Source organism: Neolamprologus multifasciatus, chromosome 4, assembly GCF_963576455.1.
Source record: "Neolamprologus multifasciatus chromosome 4, fNeoMul1.2, whole genome shotgun sequence".
In the NCBI taxonomy this organism is placed as follows: Eukaryota; Metazoa; Chordata; class Actinopteri; order Cichliformes; family Cichlidae; genus Neolamprologus; species Neolamprologus multifasciatus.
In genome coordinates this window covers 11,758,664-11,773,386 of record NC_140442.1, presented here as the reverse complement: position 1 = coordinate 11,773,386, position 14,723 = coordinate 11,758,664, and the positions used below count along the sequence as shown (strand labels likewise).

The 14,723-nt window shown below is 38.5% G+C and overlaps 1 protein-coding gene across 3 annotated transcripts in view; it reads right to left on the bottom strand.

Moving 5' to 3' along the window:
• brd4 (bromodomain containing 4) overlaps positions 1–14,186 on the bottom strand; it is a 36,842-nt gene extending 22,656 nt beyond the window's left edge. For 2 of the 3 annotated variants that reach the window (XM_085157305.1, XM_085157306.1), the window contains exon 1: positions 287–14,148. In XM_085157305.1, coding sequence (XP_085013431.1) covers positions 287–384 — 98 coding nt within the window. In that variant the 5' untranslated portion in view covers positions 385–14,148. Of the gene's footprint in view, positions 1–286 lie in introns of all 3 variants that reach the window. The other variant, XM_085157307.1, reaches the window with a different exon arrangement.
• Between the last annotated feature and the right edge of the window lie 537 nt (positions 14,187–14,723).

The following is a 14,723-nucleotide window of genomic DNA, read 5'->3' as shown; positions in this document are numbered from 1 at the left end:
GCTTCTGGCTGAAATCTAGATACCAAATACAATTCAGAATAAAACTGAAGACATATTTCTAAAACAGGATTGAATTGCTGGGTCCCATAAAACTCAAGTCTTTCTAACCACATGATAGTCCCAAGAACCATGACTCCAGGCTGTCCTTAGTGTTTTCTATTATACTTTTTAACCATGTACACAAATTTATAACATTTTGTAAATATAAGACTATAAGGACCTTCAGTGACTCAACTGAGTTTCTGAAGAAAAATGTAACATACTCTAAGTAACCAGATAACATTACCTTTTAACAGAGACTGAATGCGCAATTTTTTCCAGAAGTGTATCCAGTATTTGGAAATCCAGTAAATCGTTTGATTTGGCATGCATCTTGTAATCCATTTACGAACTCCTCTAAACAGAAAGAGAAAGCAAAAACCAAAACAGGGCACGGAAGAATTACAGAGAAGTTAGTTTTTCCCTTTGTTCAATCCAAAAAACATAATAGATTTATTCTTCAGGCTCCAGTATGTATTATAAAATCCCACAGAACACGGTGAGTAATCCGTAGTGTAGTCCAAGTGTAGTTTGAGGGTGGCTGTTCCAGGAAAAAGAGGCCCCAGCCGGGAAAGAGTAGGTCCAGGCGGGAGGACAGGCTGCTGGAAACCTACAGCCGGCAGGCTGTGTTAGCTGTGTGAACCGGTCCTCTCTCTACACCATCCCCCTCTCAACAGTACAACAGCCCAGTTGCCAGAGGCTCTTCGCTCCATTGTGTGTCCTCTCCAGGGCCTCCCCAACTTAAATAGTCACAAACAGCAATCAAGATGTATACAAAACTGAGAGGGGAAGGTGAAAGAGAGGACTGAGCTCTGATAAGATCCAGAAGAAACACTTTTTTCGTTCAGGTCCCGCTCTCACCCTCTCTAACACAGGCAGACCAGCATGCAGTTACTCAACAGTAAAAAAAAAAAATGGCTCAACTGCTTCCTCATTCAGCAAGCCTCAGCCCACACACTCCTCCCTCCCTCTCTCTCCCCCCTCCCTCTCTCTCTTACTCCTACGTGTTTTTTTCTTTTCACCCCTCCCCACTTCTCCATCAATGGCTTGAGGTCCATGCTCTCTCTCTCTGCCCCTTTCCATTACACCTTTAAGACCCCACCCCCTTCCTGTCTTTTTCTCAGTCCATTTCATCACGCTCCACCCCCATACAATCATTCTCCTTAGAGTAATCTTGTATATGCCTTCCCCCACCAATCTAAGGGCTCACTTATCTGTAGTCAATCATCTCCTCGTCTAGCACACAGACTGATATCATGATGGGACTTTTTTTTGAGGAAAAATAACTATATCGGGCCAGATCTATGAGGCAGATTCAAGTTCCAACTGACTGCTTAAAACAGGAGATAAACTCATGACTAAATCAAGGCTTGAACTTAAGTGCAGTATTGCAATAATCGCCCATAATCTATATTGTTGTGGAAAACTTAAACTGCAAATACTGAGAGTATTACATAATAATGTTTAGCATTCAAACATTGCATCATTGCAAAAAGTGGGCTGGCTCGTGAAAAAGCTGTAAGGGAAGTATTGGTGCATTCCATCTGAAGTCAGAAGTCGTATTTCTGGCACCCCACTCAAAAATTTCAACCGGAACACCTCAGACTTCTAACTGGGAGATTTAGAGAGGTGATTGTTAAGTCACAGCTCCAACTTTACAATCCAATATGGCGGCAGTGCACAAAACATCTGTAAAACAGTGAAACATTTCAACTGTGCGGCTGTGCAATTGTGACTCATTAAATGAACCATATGCAGGACACTGCCCAGGCTCTGAATGGAATGGGCATGCTGCCTCAAAATTCTATCACGATATTTAAAGAAAATTGGAAATAATAACGTAGAAAAAAAATTAAGCTATGTTTTATGGATTGTAGGCAGCAGGATTTATACGTTGATGGATGAAGGGCAGCTAGCTTTATCCCAGTAAAGGTTTAAATGGTGATTACAGGAACAGCGCTGTTGTTTTAGACACTAGAAACACATTTTCTTTTACTCAACCTGAGCTCACCATCTCTCTAAAGATTCCACCTCTTTGCTCTTCACGGTGTGTAAACAGACTCCAACTCCATGTTAAACTACGGCACTGTCATCATGTCTCCTGCTGTTGGGTTATCAGTGTCAGTGAGCTTAATGTTATCAAATGTTTTACTCATACGCTGCTCCTAAATACGCTTCTATTGCAGTCTGTTTTTAGTCACCAATGTGGATTGCATTTCCAACTCTGGTGCAGTATAGAGCCGTGTGTTAAATGAAGCAGCAAAGCAAAGAATTTGTGTCAAGAATTTTTTAATAATCAAATTATTAAAATTACTCGATGAATCATTTGAGCCCTAAACACAGCCCTATCTATGAACATGCTGTAATGGTGTTTTTAAGCACAAAAAAATAAATAAATACAAGAAAACAAGCGCTATGCTATGCTGCAAGTGATGTGTGAGAGCGAATAGCTCTACCTTGCTAAGGACTAAAATAAGGCTTTTTTCCTTCTCTTCTGACTTTACTACCAGAACGTGTGTGACCTGAGAGTGCCATCACTGCCAGGTTTTAAAGATGTACAGTTGAACATGTGGATTTACAACTGACCTTGCTAAGGTAACCACAAATGAAGTGTAATGCTAACAACATCTATCCTTGGGATCCTTAGTATTATTACTGTTACCTGTCTAAGGTAAAGTAACATTCCCAAAGATGCATTTTAGGGCAACTGTCTCAAAATAAGTTTGAACCACAGATGTAACCTATATTGAAATAAGCTGCTTGATTTGCAAAATATACAGTGCTGAGGTGCTAATGCTGACCAAACAAGAAAAGAACAAAGAATGTTGTGGAGGAAAGAGAAAAGAAAGCTTAAGTAAATCTCTCTGAGGTAAGAATAGGATACAGGATATTATAAGACCTTTAGTTAATGCGGCAAGAAGTATCCTCTGTAAAGTGAACGCTTGAGCATTTAAGAGGTTAAAACCCTAGACATGCACTTTTTTTCTAATTAATCTAATGGCATCTTAAAGTATCAGCTTAGTGTCTGAATCTGTGTTCTAGTCACTTTCCATTAGAAGCTGTAAATCTTCCTAACTGATCTGACCTAATATCATTTCACAAGCCTGAACGCATACAGTTATATTAAAAGATAAGCAGACACAATTATTGTGCACGTGCATGAACTGTTCAGCTTAGTAACGCATGCATCACACAGCAAAAATGTGTGTCTAACACAATGACACTTTATCACACTAATTTTGTTTTTAATTTGCACTAAGATTATATGCTCATCTACACATTTTTATAATTCACAATCAAGAAGAGAACCCTAGTTTTCTAAAACTGGACTAGGTGCTGTAAACAACTCTTTCAGTATTGCTGAAGCAAATGCATATTCACACTATTGATATTTGATATTAGTGACAACAGTTAAATTTCACTAGTTCATATTGACAATGGCTGTCACGGATGCAAGTGTGACTAATATTGCAAACATACTGTGGCACTCTTAAATCAGTGACCTGGGTATGTCTGATTTCAGCTGTTAGGAGGACTGGCGTTATGTGGTCTATGTCTAATTGACAGTGTCGTGTGACCTTAACAGACTGGTGTAGCAAACAATGTTAGGTATCCAATGTCTGTTACACTGTGTGATCATGGGATCACCTATCAGTGTAACAGTGAGTGTACAATAGTGAGTTTGAAAAAGCAGTGCAAAAAGTTGACTTCCCAGAGCTATTTTGCATACATAGCACTCGTGTCACAGCTTTGCTTTTTTTTTTGTTAAGCAATGGCATGCTGTAATGCCGCAGAGTAGTTGTAGTCTGTTGTGATAACAAATTGTTATCATAATTAGCCTTAAATTCCACAACAATTCCCACAGTTCCTTTGTGTTTGCTGCCAGTCCACTGGTAGACGTATGTGCAAATGGCTCAGAGAATCTAATGGAATTTGGAAGATGTACTTTCATACTGAAAAAAATGGAGTGATATTTTAAACACTTAAATGAGAACGGAAGAAAACAAGGCCATCGGGATAAAAGACGTATTTCGTTAATACTGCTCAGAAGCAGCGAAAAAGGGCAAATCAAGCAATTCTTATGTCGGGGGAAACAAGATATTTAAAAGAGATAATGTTAACAAACACCCAGGGATGCAATCATCTTTAAACAACAACCAGAGCGTGCTGGCACTATCGCCCACTCACTAAAGACCGTAGTGGCCAGAACTTTCTTCCTTCCTTTTTTCCTTCTGTTACTCTATTAACAAAGTGGTGGATATCAGCTAGAGCGGGTCCTTCGAGAATGGCAGCTGCTGAAAATGCTCGTCAGGACCACCTTTAAGGACAAGTCCTAACTAAGGCTGTGGTAGGCAACCCTCACCAAAGAGCCATACTGTTGGGAGTTTGAGGTGTGTGGACAGAATTTGACATTCTTCAATATTTACAAAGCCATGTCTATGCTATGTAAAAATAATTGCCTCCTTATATTTCAGAACATCCCACAATTGGTTGAAATACTGCTTGTACTGCCAATCTCCTTTGCTCAGTGTGAGTGAAGATTTTCTGCACAACAACATATGAAGAACACCACTCACAGCAGCCTTCACGTGTCTACTACAGAAGATGTGATCAGAATCAACAGGGAAGGCTGCCCATTTGAAGAATTCAGGCCAAACAGCAGAAACAAAGGTTGTCCCCTTCTGAGAGGACATGGAAGCCTCGATTAAAGCAGTGGGCAGCAGATGTGCTGGTGGTGTTACTTTCCACACACACATACAGACACACATAATTATGGATGTGTTGTATACAGACACATACATCTCTCTAAAACATACATATACATACATACAGTATGACACAAACTTCTCAACACACACCTATGTATTACACATACACATGAATACAAGTTATTCTGTTTGCATTTTCACTAACAAATAAAAATGTTTGTCTGAAAATATTTTTGTTATTGTGTGTTCATTGTATGCATTACTGTCATTTGTCAGTGTGTTTAAGTAATGAACTGCACTGTTTTTGGTTTTTAGAGATTCTAACAGACATTTCATTTTTGTGCTGCAACTTTTGTCTGTGCTACATGGAACTGGCAAAACTAGTAACCTCTGTAACACCAGTGTTATAAGCTAACAAAGTTAAGCTAAAGTCCTGCTTCCCAGCATATCACTTAAGCAAAGTGATATGCTGGGCAGTTTTTAGTGGTGGCTGGTTTTAGTGTTCAGGCTTGTCAATCAATTGTCCATCAGCTTTCTTAAGTCTCTCTTCAAGCAGTCAGACAAACTCTGACTCTACCATCCACTACAGAACTACAGCTGGTGACTACAATTCTTCTGTTTCTGAGAGCTGGAGGCCGCTCCAAGAACCTGGAGCAGGTGGCAAACTTTAAAACGTGCTGGGAAGCAACTCTTCACATGCATGGAATGCATTGAGAACACATTCTCAAGATTTCATGGCTTTATGTTTTTCCTTAAAGCATTAAAAAAAGGCATCCTAGAATTTCAGTCTCCAATTCACCATATACCACCACATTATATAATTTTGTACCAATACATAATATAATACAATATATTATATAATTTTAAGCAAGTTGACATCTCTCTTAAAATATCATGTTCATGAAAAGGTAGGCACTTTAAAAACGGTCAGATGTCAAAACACGAAAACAAGAGCCCCACTGTGCAAAGTATACTTGTCAAGTGACTTGTGAGTGCAATGCACAATGTTTATTTTTGCTAAATAAAACAAGCAGCATCACTTTCGTGCAACAGCCAAACAATGATGCTGTTCTCACAGACTCACTTCCCAGTCCATGTGCCATATGCACCATTCCCAGTTACAATACAGCAGCTGCTAGAGTGACAAAGCTCCAATCTACACCAAATACAGAGAAGGCCAAACCAACGGCTATGACATTGGAAGGGTGGGGGAGATCATATTCAGTCACAGCAAAGAAGGAAGGGAGGGAGGGGGATGATAGCAGAGAGAAGGGGGATGCAAAAGAATTGCATTTAGACTGGGGGGCTGGGTCAGAAGAAGAGGTTGTAGCACACATAGATTCTGCATGAACGTCTGAGAGTGCTTCCATTAATCATCAGAGTATTGGAGTAGCCAAAATCTATAGGGTGCAAAATAAGAGAACACATGGAACAGGCAATTTGAGTTGTGTGTGTGTGTGGAGGGGGGTGGAGTTAATTACAATTTCAAGAACAAAAAACTTAAAAAAGATAGTGAAATGGGTACCTGGTAGTAACAATTAATTGGGAGTTAATTAATCTAACAAATATTTCATCTGTAGTAAAACGTTGCATTTTATACCAAAATGGCTAGACCAAAGTCTAGCTACAACAATATTTCTGGCATAGTATATACATTTAACTGTACTATATATGCTTGCATATTATTTAGAATATTGCGAAGACTATTGACATGAGATGCACTAGGGCTGTTCGATATAACAATATATATTGGATGACGATATTAAAACATCTATCGTTTCATTTTACGCTATCGTTTGTTTCGCGGTGTCGCAAAATAAACTGTTTACGGCACCATTTTTTTCATCGTTTTGATGGTCACTGTAGTGGCTCTATTAATTTCTTAAAGTTCTCTCTTTCTCTTATATTTAATATAACCACACTACAGACGGGCAAGCGCCTGTTTTTATGCGTTGTTGTTAGCATCAACGACAGTAAAACCATCGCGAGTCCACTTATGTATTTTCCACATAAACCTTTCACAATAAAGCTCAAGATCCTGTTGAGACTTTTCAAAATAAACTGAACCACGTGAAAGAGTATGCAGAGTATTTACGGATGAGAAGCAAAAAAGAGCTGTCAGGTGCTAAAAAATACACCTTAGACTCAAACGTTAGAACAGGTTTTTCCCCGCAGCACGCTGTGTGATAAAAACTCACAAAGAAAACGGCGGCAGTTACAACTTATGTCTAAAAATGTATAATTTCCTGCATCGGTTAAAACACTCGACTCCAGGTAGGTACACGACGCCCAGCTGGAAACACTTCACGCAAGTTGAGCTGCCCGAGATTCACAGAATTTATAGAAAATGTTTTGTGATTTATATCGTTATTGGGACGATACATGTCTTATATCGGGATATACGATTTTGGTCATATCGCACAGCCCTAAGATGCACCAATTTATAGTGGGTGGGTGGGGTAAGAATAAATAAATAAAATTAAATAAAATCAGTATCAGTTCAGAATTTCATTGCATGTCATCCCAGCTAGCTGATCATCTATAATTTTTGGCAAGAATAGGTAATTCCAATATAAAGCTACTTTATATATCATATTTCAACTGTTATTTTGTACTGCTACTCAGTTTCATAAGCAAATTTATCCCTGACCTTAAACAAAGTATGTAAGCGATCATTCAAAGAACAAGCCATACTGTTCAGACTTAAGAAATATGCTAAATGTAATCTGCCTTATTATATTTTCATCTCATTTCATCTTCATTTCATTACCAACACTTAAAACATAAATGTTTCAGGGTACACGCACAGATTCGCACCTCTGTCCTCTCTGAAAAGCATTTATGTGTATCTTTTTATCTTGTGTGTATTTACCAATTGAGGTGATATGCATCTATGTAAAGGCACTGATGTTTTCATATGAACAACACACAGACTCTGATATGAGTAACTACATTCCGTTACTGTTACAGTTTAAAAAGGTGGTATTCAGAATACAGTTACTTTGTTGAAATAAATGGATTACACAGCGGTCTTTTCCTGTTTCATATGTTAGGCTATGCCCTCTCTATTTTTGGTAATTCCACGCCAGTGGAAACAAAACAAACAAAACACACATTAAGAGGCTCTAATGCCTGTGTCTCAATCTCGCGGCCCATGTCACCTCTACTTGCAGATCGCATAATAACATGACAAAATATTTTTCAAAATGATTGTTCTAAAAATTATTTAATATGAAGGAAATAGGCAGAGTGTAACAGGCATAGCCTTAAAAAATGTAGTCTCATGGGCAGTTTAGCCCAGTTTTAAGTAAACTATTAAGACTGAACAGTAGAGCAGGGCGATATGACCAAAAATATTTATCGCGATATACATTTGAAAATTGGCGATAACGATATAACTGATGATATAATTGACACTAGACAAAATACTTTACAACTCCTCAACTTTATTAGTGCAAAAAAAAAAAAACATCAATGTATTTTCACTTAAACAAGCAGGTTTTTAAATGCATTACAGTTATATAAAAAATTAACAGTGCAAATGCAAATTCCTTGCTGACAGTTTAATCAAAAGGCATTTCCAGTGGAAATTGGCCGACATATCCTCAGCATAATCATGTATAATATCCACAAAACTTAAAAAGAGGTTATACACACACAATACGGTAATATTATGTTGAAGCACAGTACATATCACTCTGCAAGGCGCCTGCCTACGATAGCCGTAATGCTCCGACAATCCATCAAGCGTAGCTTAGCAAAGTCGTACTGAAACATTTGACAGATTTTTGAGCGCCGTGTACAACATAAAATCATTTCCAGGTCAGTAAACACAACCAGAATTCATACATAAGGCACACGGGATTTTAAGGGGCACTGTCGATTTTCAGAAAATCAAAGGATTGATTTTAAGTGTGCCGTACGAGACTGCTGCAAAAAGTGCAGCCTTATGTAATGTCCACCCTACTGTTACTCATTTATATTAAGATTTAAAAATGTAGTTGGGTTAGGGTAATAGTAATAAATCACACATCAATAGTAGATTCATGTAGTTGTAAAAAGCTTGATAATATATTAAGTAATCCAAAGTATTCAGAATACATTACTCTCATTGAGTAACGTAACGGAATCCATTACAAAATACATTTTGGGGGCATGTATTCTGTAATCTGTAGTGGAATACATTTTAAAAGTAACCTTCCCAACACTGGTTGTGATGCAGCACTTTCATTCTACTTTGTTTCACTCTATGGTAGAACCTTATTTCCAAGTTGAAAGAAACTGGTAAAAAACAACAACAACAACAACATACACTTTTGCCTTGATTGACTACACCCATGTCACTCTAAGTTACCTTCATGCTGGCAAATTAGATAGTTCAAAATAGGAGCGTTAAAATACACTAAAATATATGTCCTAAAAACTACAATGTCTCCATTTCATTGCCTTATTTTTTTTAACATGAAAATGTTCCTTAGGTCCTCGAAGCCCAAATGGTAGGCATAACTACTGTTCTGTTATTGATTTACACCAGGAACTGGAAAAAAACATCAACAGACTTATGGAAAACAGACAACAGACTTTATTATTGATAAATAATTTCAGCATTGAAATCCCGACAATACCCATTCTTGGCTGCAGTGAAATACTTGATGACATTCTGCCAGAGAACAATGCAATATATACTATATACTTCCTAATATCTTCTGTAGCAAAAAAAAAAAAAAAAACTTTCTCAACTATGAAATAAAGAATCCAGAATAAATAATCTAATAACCTCACTATCATCAGACATATATCAACTTAGCCTTGACATGCAAGTTTTATCAAAAAGACTGCATTTGAAAAAAGGAGGGCACTTAAAGAAGGTCTAAAAATAGAAAGTCTGACTGATGCTAGAGACTACTATCTCCAAAAGTTGATTCTGTTCATCTGGACGTAGCGTTTTGTGGGAGAAACGTTTCGTCACTCATCCAAGTGACGTCTTCAGTCTCAGCTGACTGCAGGTTTCCCCAAATCTTATAGACAGTAAATTTGCATAATGACTGAAACCAGCCCACTGAAGGAACAATGGGCTGGGAGGTCAGTTCCTTAATTTCAGTTCAGTTCAGTTCCTTGATTCTGTCCAGATGAACAGAATCAACTTTTGGAGATTTACTTTCCTGGATGATTGAGAATGCATCAAGACCTAGAGACTACTACTTTCTGTTTCAATTTTGACAACTTTCAATTTTGTTTAATTTAATGTTTTGTTTTTACTGTCTCTGCATATCATGCCTCTATCCAAGCAAAATGTTATTTCAGCCAGGTAAACATACACACCTTGCAATAATAAATTTTTACCCCAAAGTAAGATCATGTTTTTCTTATCTCTACCCTACACAGATTATAGATTTTTACAGTTAATAGAAAATAATTAAAAATGTTTTGACAGATATCATACCAACACTTTCTTCTTCAACTTTAGGTTTCAATCTTACAGCATAGAGAATAACGCAATGGAAAACTTTCAAGCAAAAATTTAATACTGGTTGGTCTGAATAAAGCAGCGTTAACAACAATGTATCAAATACCTTCATAGTAAAAGGTAAAATTTGTATAGCAAATACAGGCCAAAGCCAAATACAGACCAAAGCACACTGGTGATGGCAAGCTACATTGTAGCCACAGCCACCCTTGGGTGCACTGACAGAGGCGAGGCTGCCGGACACTGGCGCCACCGGGCCCTCTGACCACCACCAGTAGGCAACGGGTGAAGTGTCTTGCCCAAGGACACAACGACTGAGACTGTCCAAGCCGGGGCTCGAACCGGCAACCTTCCGATTACAAGGCGAACTCCCAACTCTTGAGCCACGATCGCCCCGTGGCGCAAGAGCATAGCACCTGCTATGCTCCACCTTGAGCATAGCAGGAATTATCACTACAATCTGCCACGGCCAACAGTTGTACATTGATGTAAGCTTATGTTTAGCTACCGCGCTCTCATAGTGTTGATAGCTACATAACAGTAGACTGTTATTTTCCCCAAACAAGCCAACACTACTAAACCACGAGGGCAGACATGATGCAGTCAGGTTCTGGCATAATAAAAAAGACAATACATAATAAAAAAAAAAACCCTAAAATAATAAAAACTAAAGAAAGGATAAATTAAGGCAACAGATAGAGATACTCCCTAAAACTTTAACCAAATAAAAATTGCTCTGACCCCAGAAAGTTGACTCTGTTCATCTGGAAGTAGCACTTTCAGCAGGAGAAATGTCTCGTCACACCTCCAAGTGACTTCTTCGGTATCAGCTGTCTGTGGAATTCTCAACCTTTTAAACTGTACATCTGCATAATGCCCGAAACTACCACCGTTGCCTAACAATGGGCCGTCAGCTCAGTTTCATGATCGTTAATATGCAAATTGTCATGGCCACAATCACAGCATTGTAAGACGGTGAAAGATGGCACCCTCCTCAGTTCAGAGACACTCTCTCTTTTTTCACATAAATGGCATCCTTGACTCCTCACTCAAATTAGGATTCCTCACTGTCCAGGATGTGCACATCAATCATTGGATGGTTCAACATCAATATTGAAAAAGTGACCACTGGAGTGCAGATGTAAACAGTCCTGGCCTGATGAGGTAGTTCTGCGTTGTGCTTAGCCAGAGGGTGATTGGTTTCTCTGATAAAAAACTCATTGTAATGTCCATGGCACTTAACAACATACATTATATTACTCTTTGTTGGGGGAACTAAATCTTGGGGTCTACCAATTTTTGGAGTAGCACAATTTGGTGTTTGAAAACAACAGTGACAGTGTTGAGAAAATGTGTCTCACCTGTTCTGATATTAAGGGATTAGTGAAGGTTTTCATTTGGGAATTGGTTGACCTTTTCTCTTGTATCACTTTGACCATATTTAAGGTACTTTCCAGCTTTTGACAAATATCCAGCTAGGGTAACCACATTTACTCAGGGCTTTTCGTTATGATGTTCTTCTGTGGCATGTCTGTGTCTGTGGGGAAGGTGTTAGCTCTGTGTTGTAGTGCCCTAGTGATATCTAGGTTTTGTTCCAGTGGATGATTAGAGTCAAACCTTAGTGATCCTCATGCAGTGGTTTACTGTTACACATTGACTATGAAACTGAAGAAAGCTAACCTATTATTTTTCGTATCCTCCTGGGTGAACTTGCTGTGTTTGTCCACCAAGTTAATGTGATCACTGAGATTTGATTTTCACCCAGGTGAAACCCAGCCAACTCTCTGTGAATGGTACTCATGGCCACTAATCAACAGTCATGACAATTTGCATTTTAAAGATCATGAAACGGAGCTCACAGCCCATTGTTAGGCAATAGTGCTAGTTCTGGTTACAATGTAAATGTACTGTTTAAAACGTTGGGGAAACCTGCAGTCACTGAGACTGAAGAATTTACTTGGACCAGAGACAAAACATTTCTCCTACTCCAAACACTACATTCAGATGACCATATTCAACTTTGGGATTCTTTATCTGAATGATTAACCATGCACTAAGGCAAATTGCTCTGACATGCAATAAAACAATGAATAAACATCTCAAAATTGAATGGGTAAGACAAAGGTAAACCTCAAAAGCAAAAAACAACATACATTATTAATACTGTGTATTTCACCCCAAGATGTCACAATGTAATAAACTGATTAAACCAAAAAGATCATGTTGTAAGCTATTAAGACTCCTGTCAGTGATTCAATCTTAATAAATAAAGGAAATACATTCACAACCAGTAGGATACATTTTGTTTGCTTGTTCATTTGTTCTCAGACCACACGGTTTTTGATCTAGGGGTCACTCACAACTAGGCCAAGGATGTTGTTACCATGGCAACTAAACCAGAAAGAACAGGACCAAAAAAGGTGCAAGAAAAGTATGTTCAGCTCTAGGAATCCCTCAGATATACTACCTACCTGATTACTCAAAGGACTTTGACCCAGTCTTTCTTTGCTAATTTATGGTGCAGATGATGAGTTTAGACAAGGAAAACGAATTAGGAGTAATGTGATCAATAGTTCAGCCCCGTGAGCTTGTTTGACTTGCTCATTGCTCAGTAACTAGCCTTTGACCCAGCTGGTCCTATTTATTTACACACAGTGTACACACATGAGAACATCCCTTAAATTCAGGTGAATAATTTATCACCTCAGTGGTGATAAGTTAATCACAAAAATCCAAATCCAACCATGGCTTTTAAAGTATAACAATACATAAAACAACAACCTAAAAAATACTGTTCAAAGAAAATGAAAATAAAGTTCATAGGTAATAACCAGTAAATGTTATGCTAAAGCTTTAAAATGCTGTATGACTTCATGATTACTCGCCTCTAGGGAAAGAAGCTTGTACAAATAGTAATTTTTAGATTACTACCCTGTGCATGGTCACACACTTGCACCCCAAAATACTACAAAGATTGAAAGACTGAAAAATAAACTCCCAAGTTTCGTATCTGCAAAGCCTTAGAATGATTAGCTAAGTAACGGGCCTCAGCATGAGCAATCTCTAGAAGAAACCAGTCGGATGAATGCCCATGCTCTGTCTATAATGCTCAAACACATCTGTCTGGAATGGCAACAATTACCAGATGTGGTGAATAAAACGAAAAACTGCACAGTAATGACTGCCGGCGAGCAACAATCGTCGTGGAGCCAAGATCTTAAAGTTAGGCCACAGGGCATAGATTACTGCCTGGGTTTCGTAATGGACGTCGGTAGCATGCACAGCAGAACAGAAAACAAGACGAAGACGAAGGCGTTTGATTTCCGAAATTATGACAGCACCGCTTTGGAAAATGCACATAAGGGTTGTGTTTTTTTGTTACACGCTCAACTGACTGCATTCCCAGCAAAAAAAAGCCCCAGTGTGCGCCATCATCACCCTGACGGCGTCACCGTCTCCCACAACACAAGACAGTCGACGAGCAAACTAGCAATAGATGCCAAACATGATGATCGCATCATCACCTATTTAACTATTTTAGCGTAGTTGTGGCTAACATTGAGTGAGACAGACAATGAGTGTCATGTACACACACATTGTAGGTGCGGTTATTGTGTCTTTTGATCCACAACCACCAACTAGCTTTAGCAGCAAGCTAGCTACCAAAAACAGGCCGCCGTGCAAGAGAATGGTCTCAGTGGGCGCCGGTCATCAGTGCGCTCCCTTAGGCCTTTCCACCGCTGTTACCGTTTCTTTTGCAGGTTATTCATTCGGTTTACACAGACAACATGACTGGCACAACGACGTTTTAAACAAGAGCCTTTACCTGTGTTTCTCAGGTTGCTAGGGCGCGCGGGATCTTTCTTTCCGAGGAACCTGAACACCTCTCGTTGTTGATGACGTCACGCGTAGGTCTTTAGATGAGGACGTAGAGAGCGCGTCACAAATATCGCGGACTGCAACTTCAGCGTCAAATGAGGAGCTCTCGTATGTGTTGCCTTCTTACCCTGTGCAGATGGCATTCATAACGTTTGTTTTTCCGGCAAGTAAGTTGCCGGAAAACTTGTTGCCCAATACAGCAACAGTCTGTTATTATATTGACTTAAACAAACAAAAAGATATTTCTAACAAAGTTAGAAATAGGGAGATTGGTCAAAGTTAATTCAAAGTCTCATTTAAGCGGATCCATAGATTCTGTCCAGTTAACAATTTCTTTCAAAAATTAAAGAATGAAAATCTCGTGAAACGTGTTCCTTGGTCTTGTTATTTTTACATAAGGTTTCTGGAAAGGTGTATAATGTTATAATTTTTTTTAATGTTTGATATGGTATTCTCTTTTCTATAGTAATTTTATATTTGCCCGCTATGATTATTGAGACAAAATTTTTTGCTGACCTCTTGAGTTGTTCCACACTGACAAAAGAAGATTTTAATTTTTTTTAAATTACTATTATTGATATTTTATTATCTTGATCTAACTCAGTTATTTGTTTGTATTTTTTTTTTTT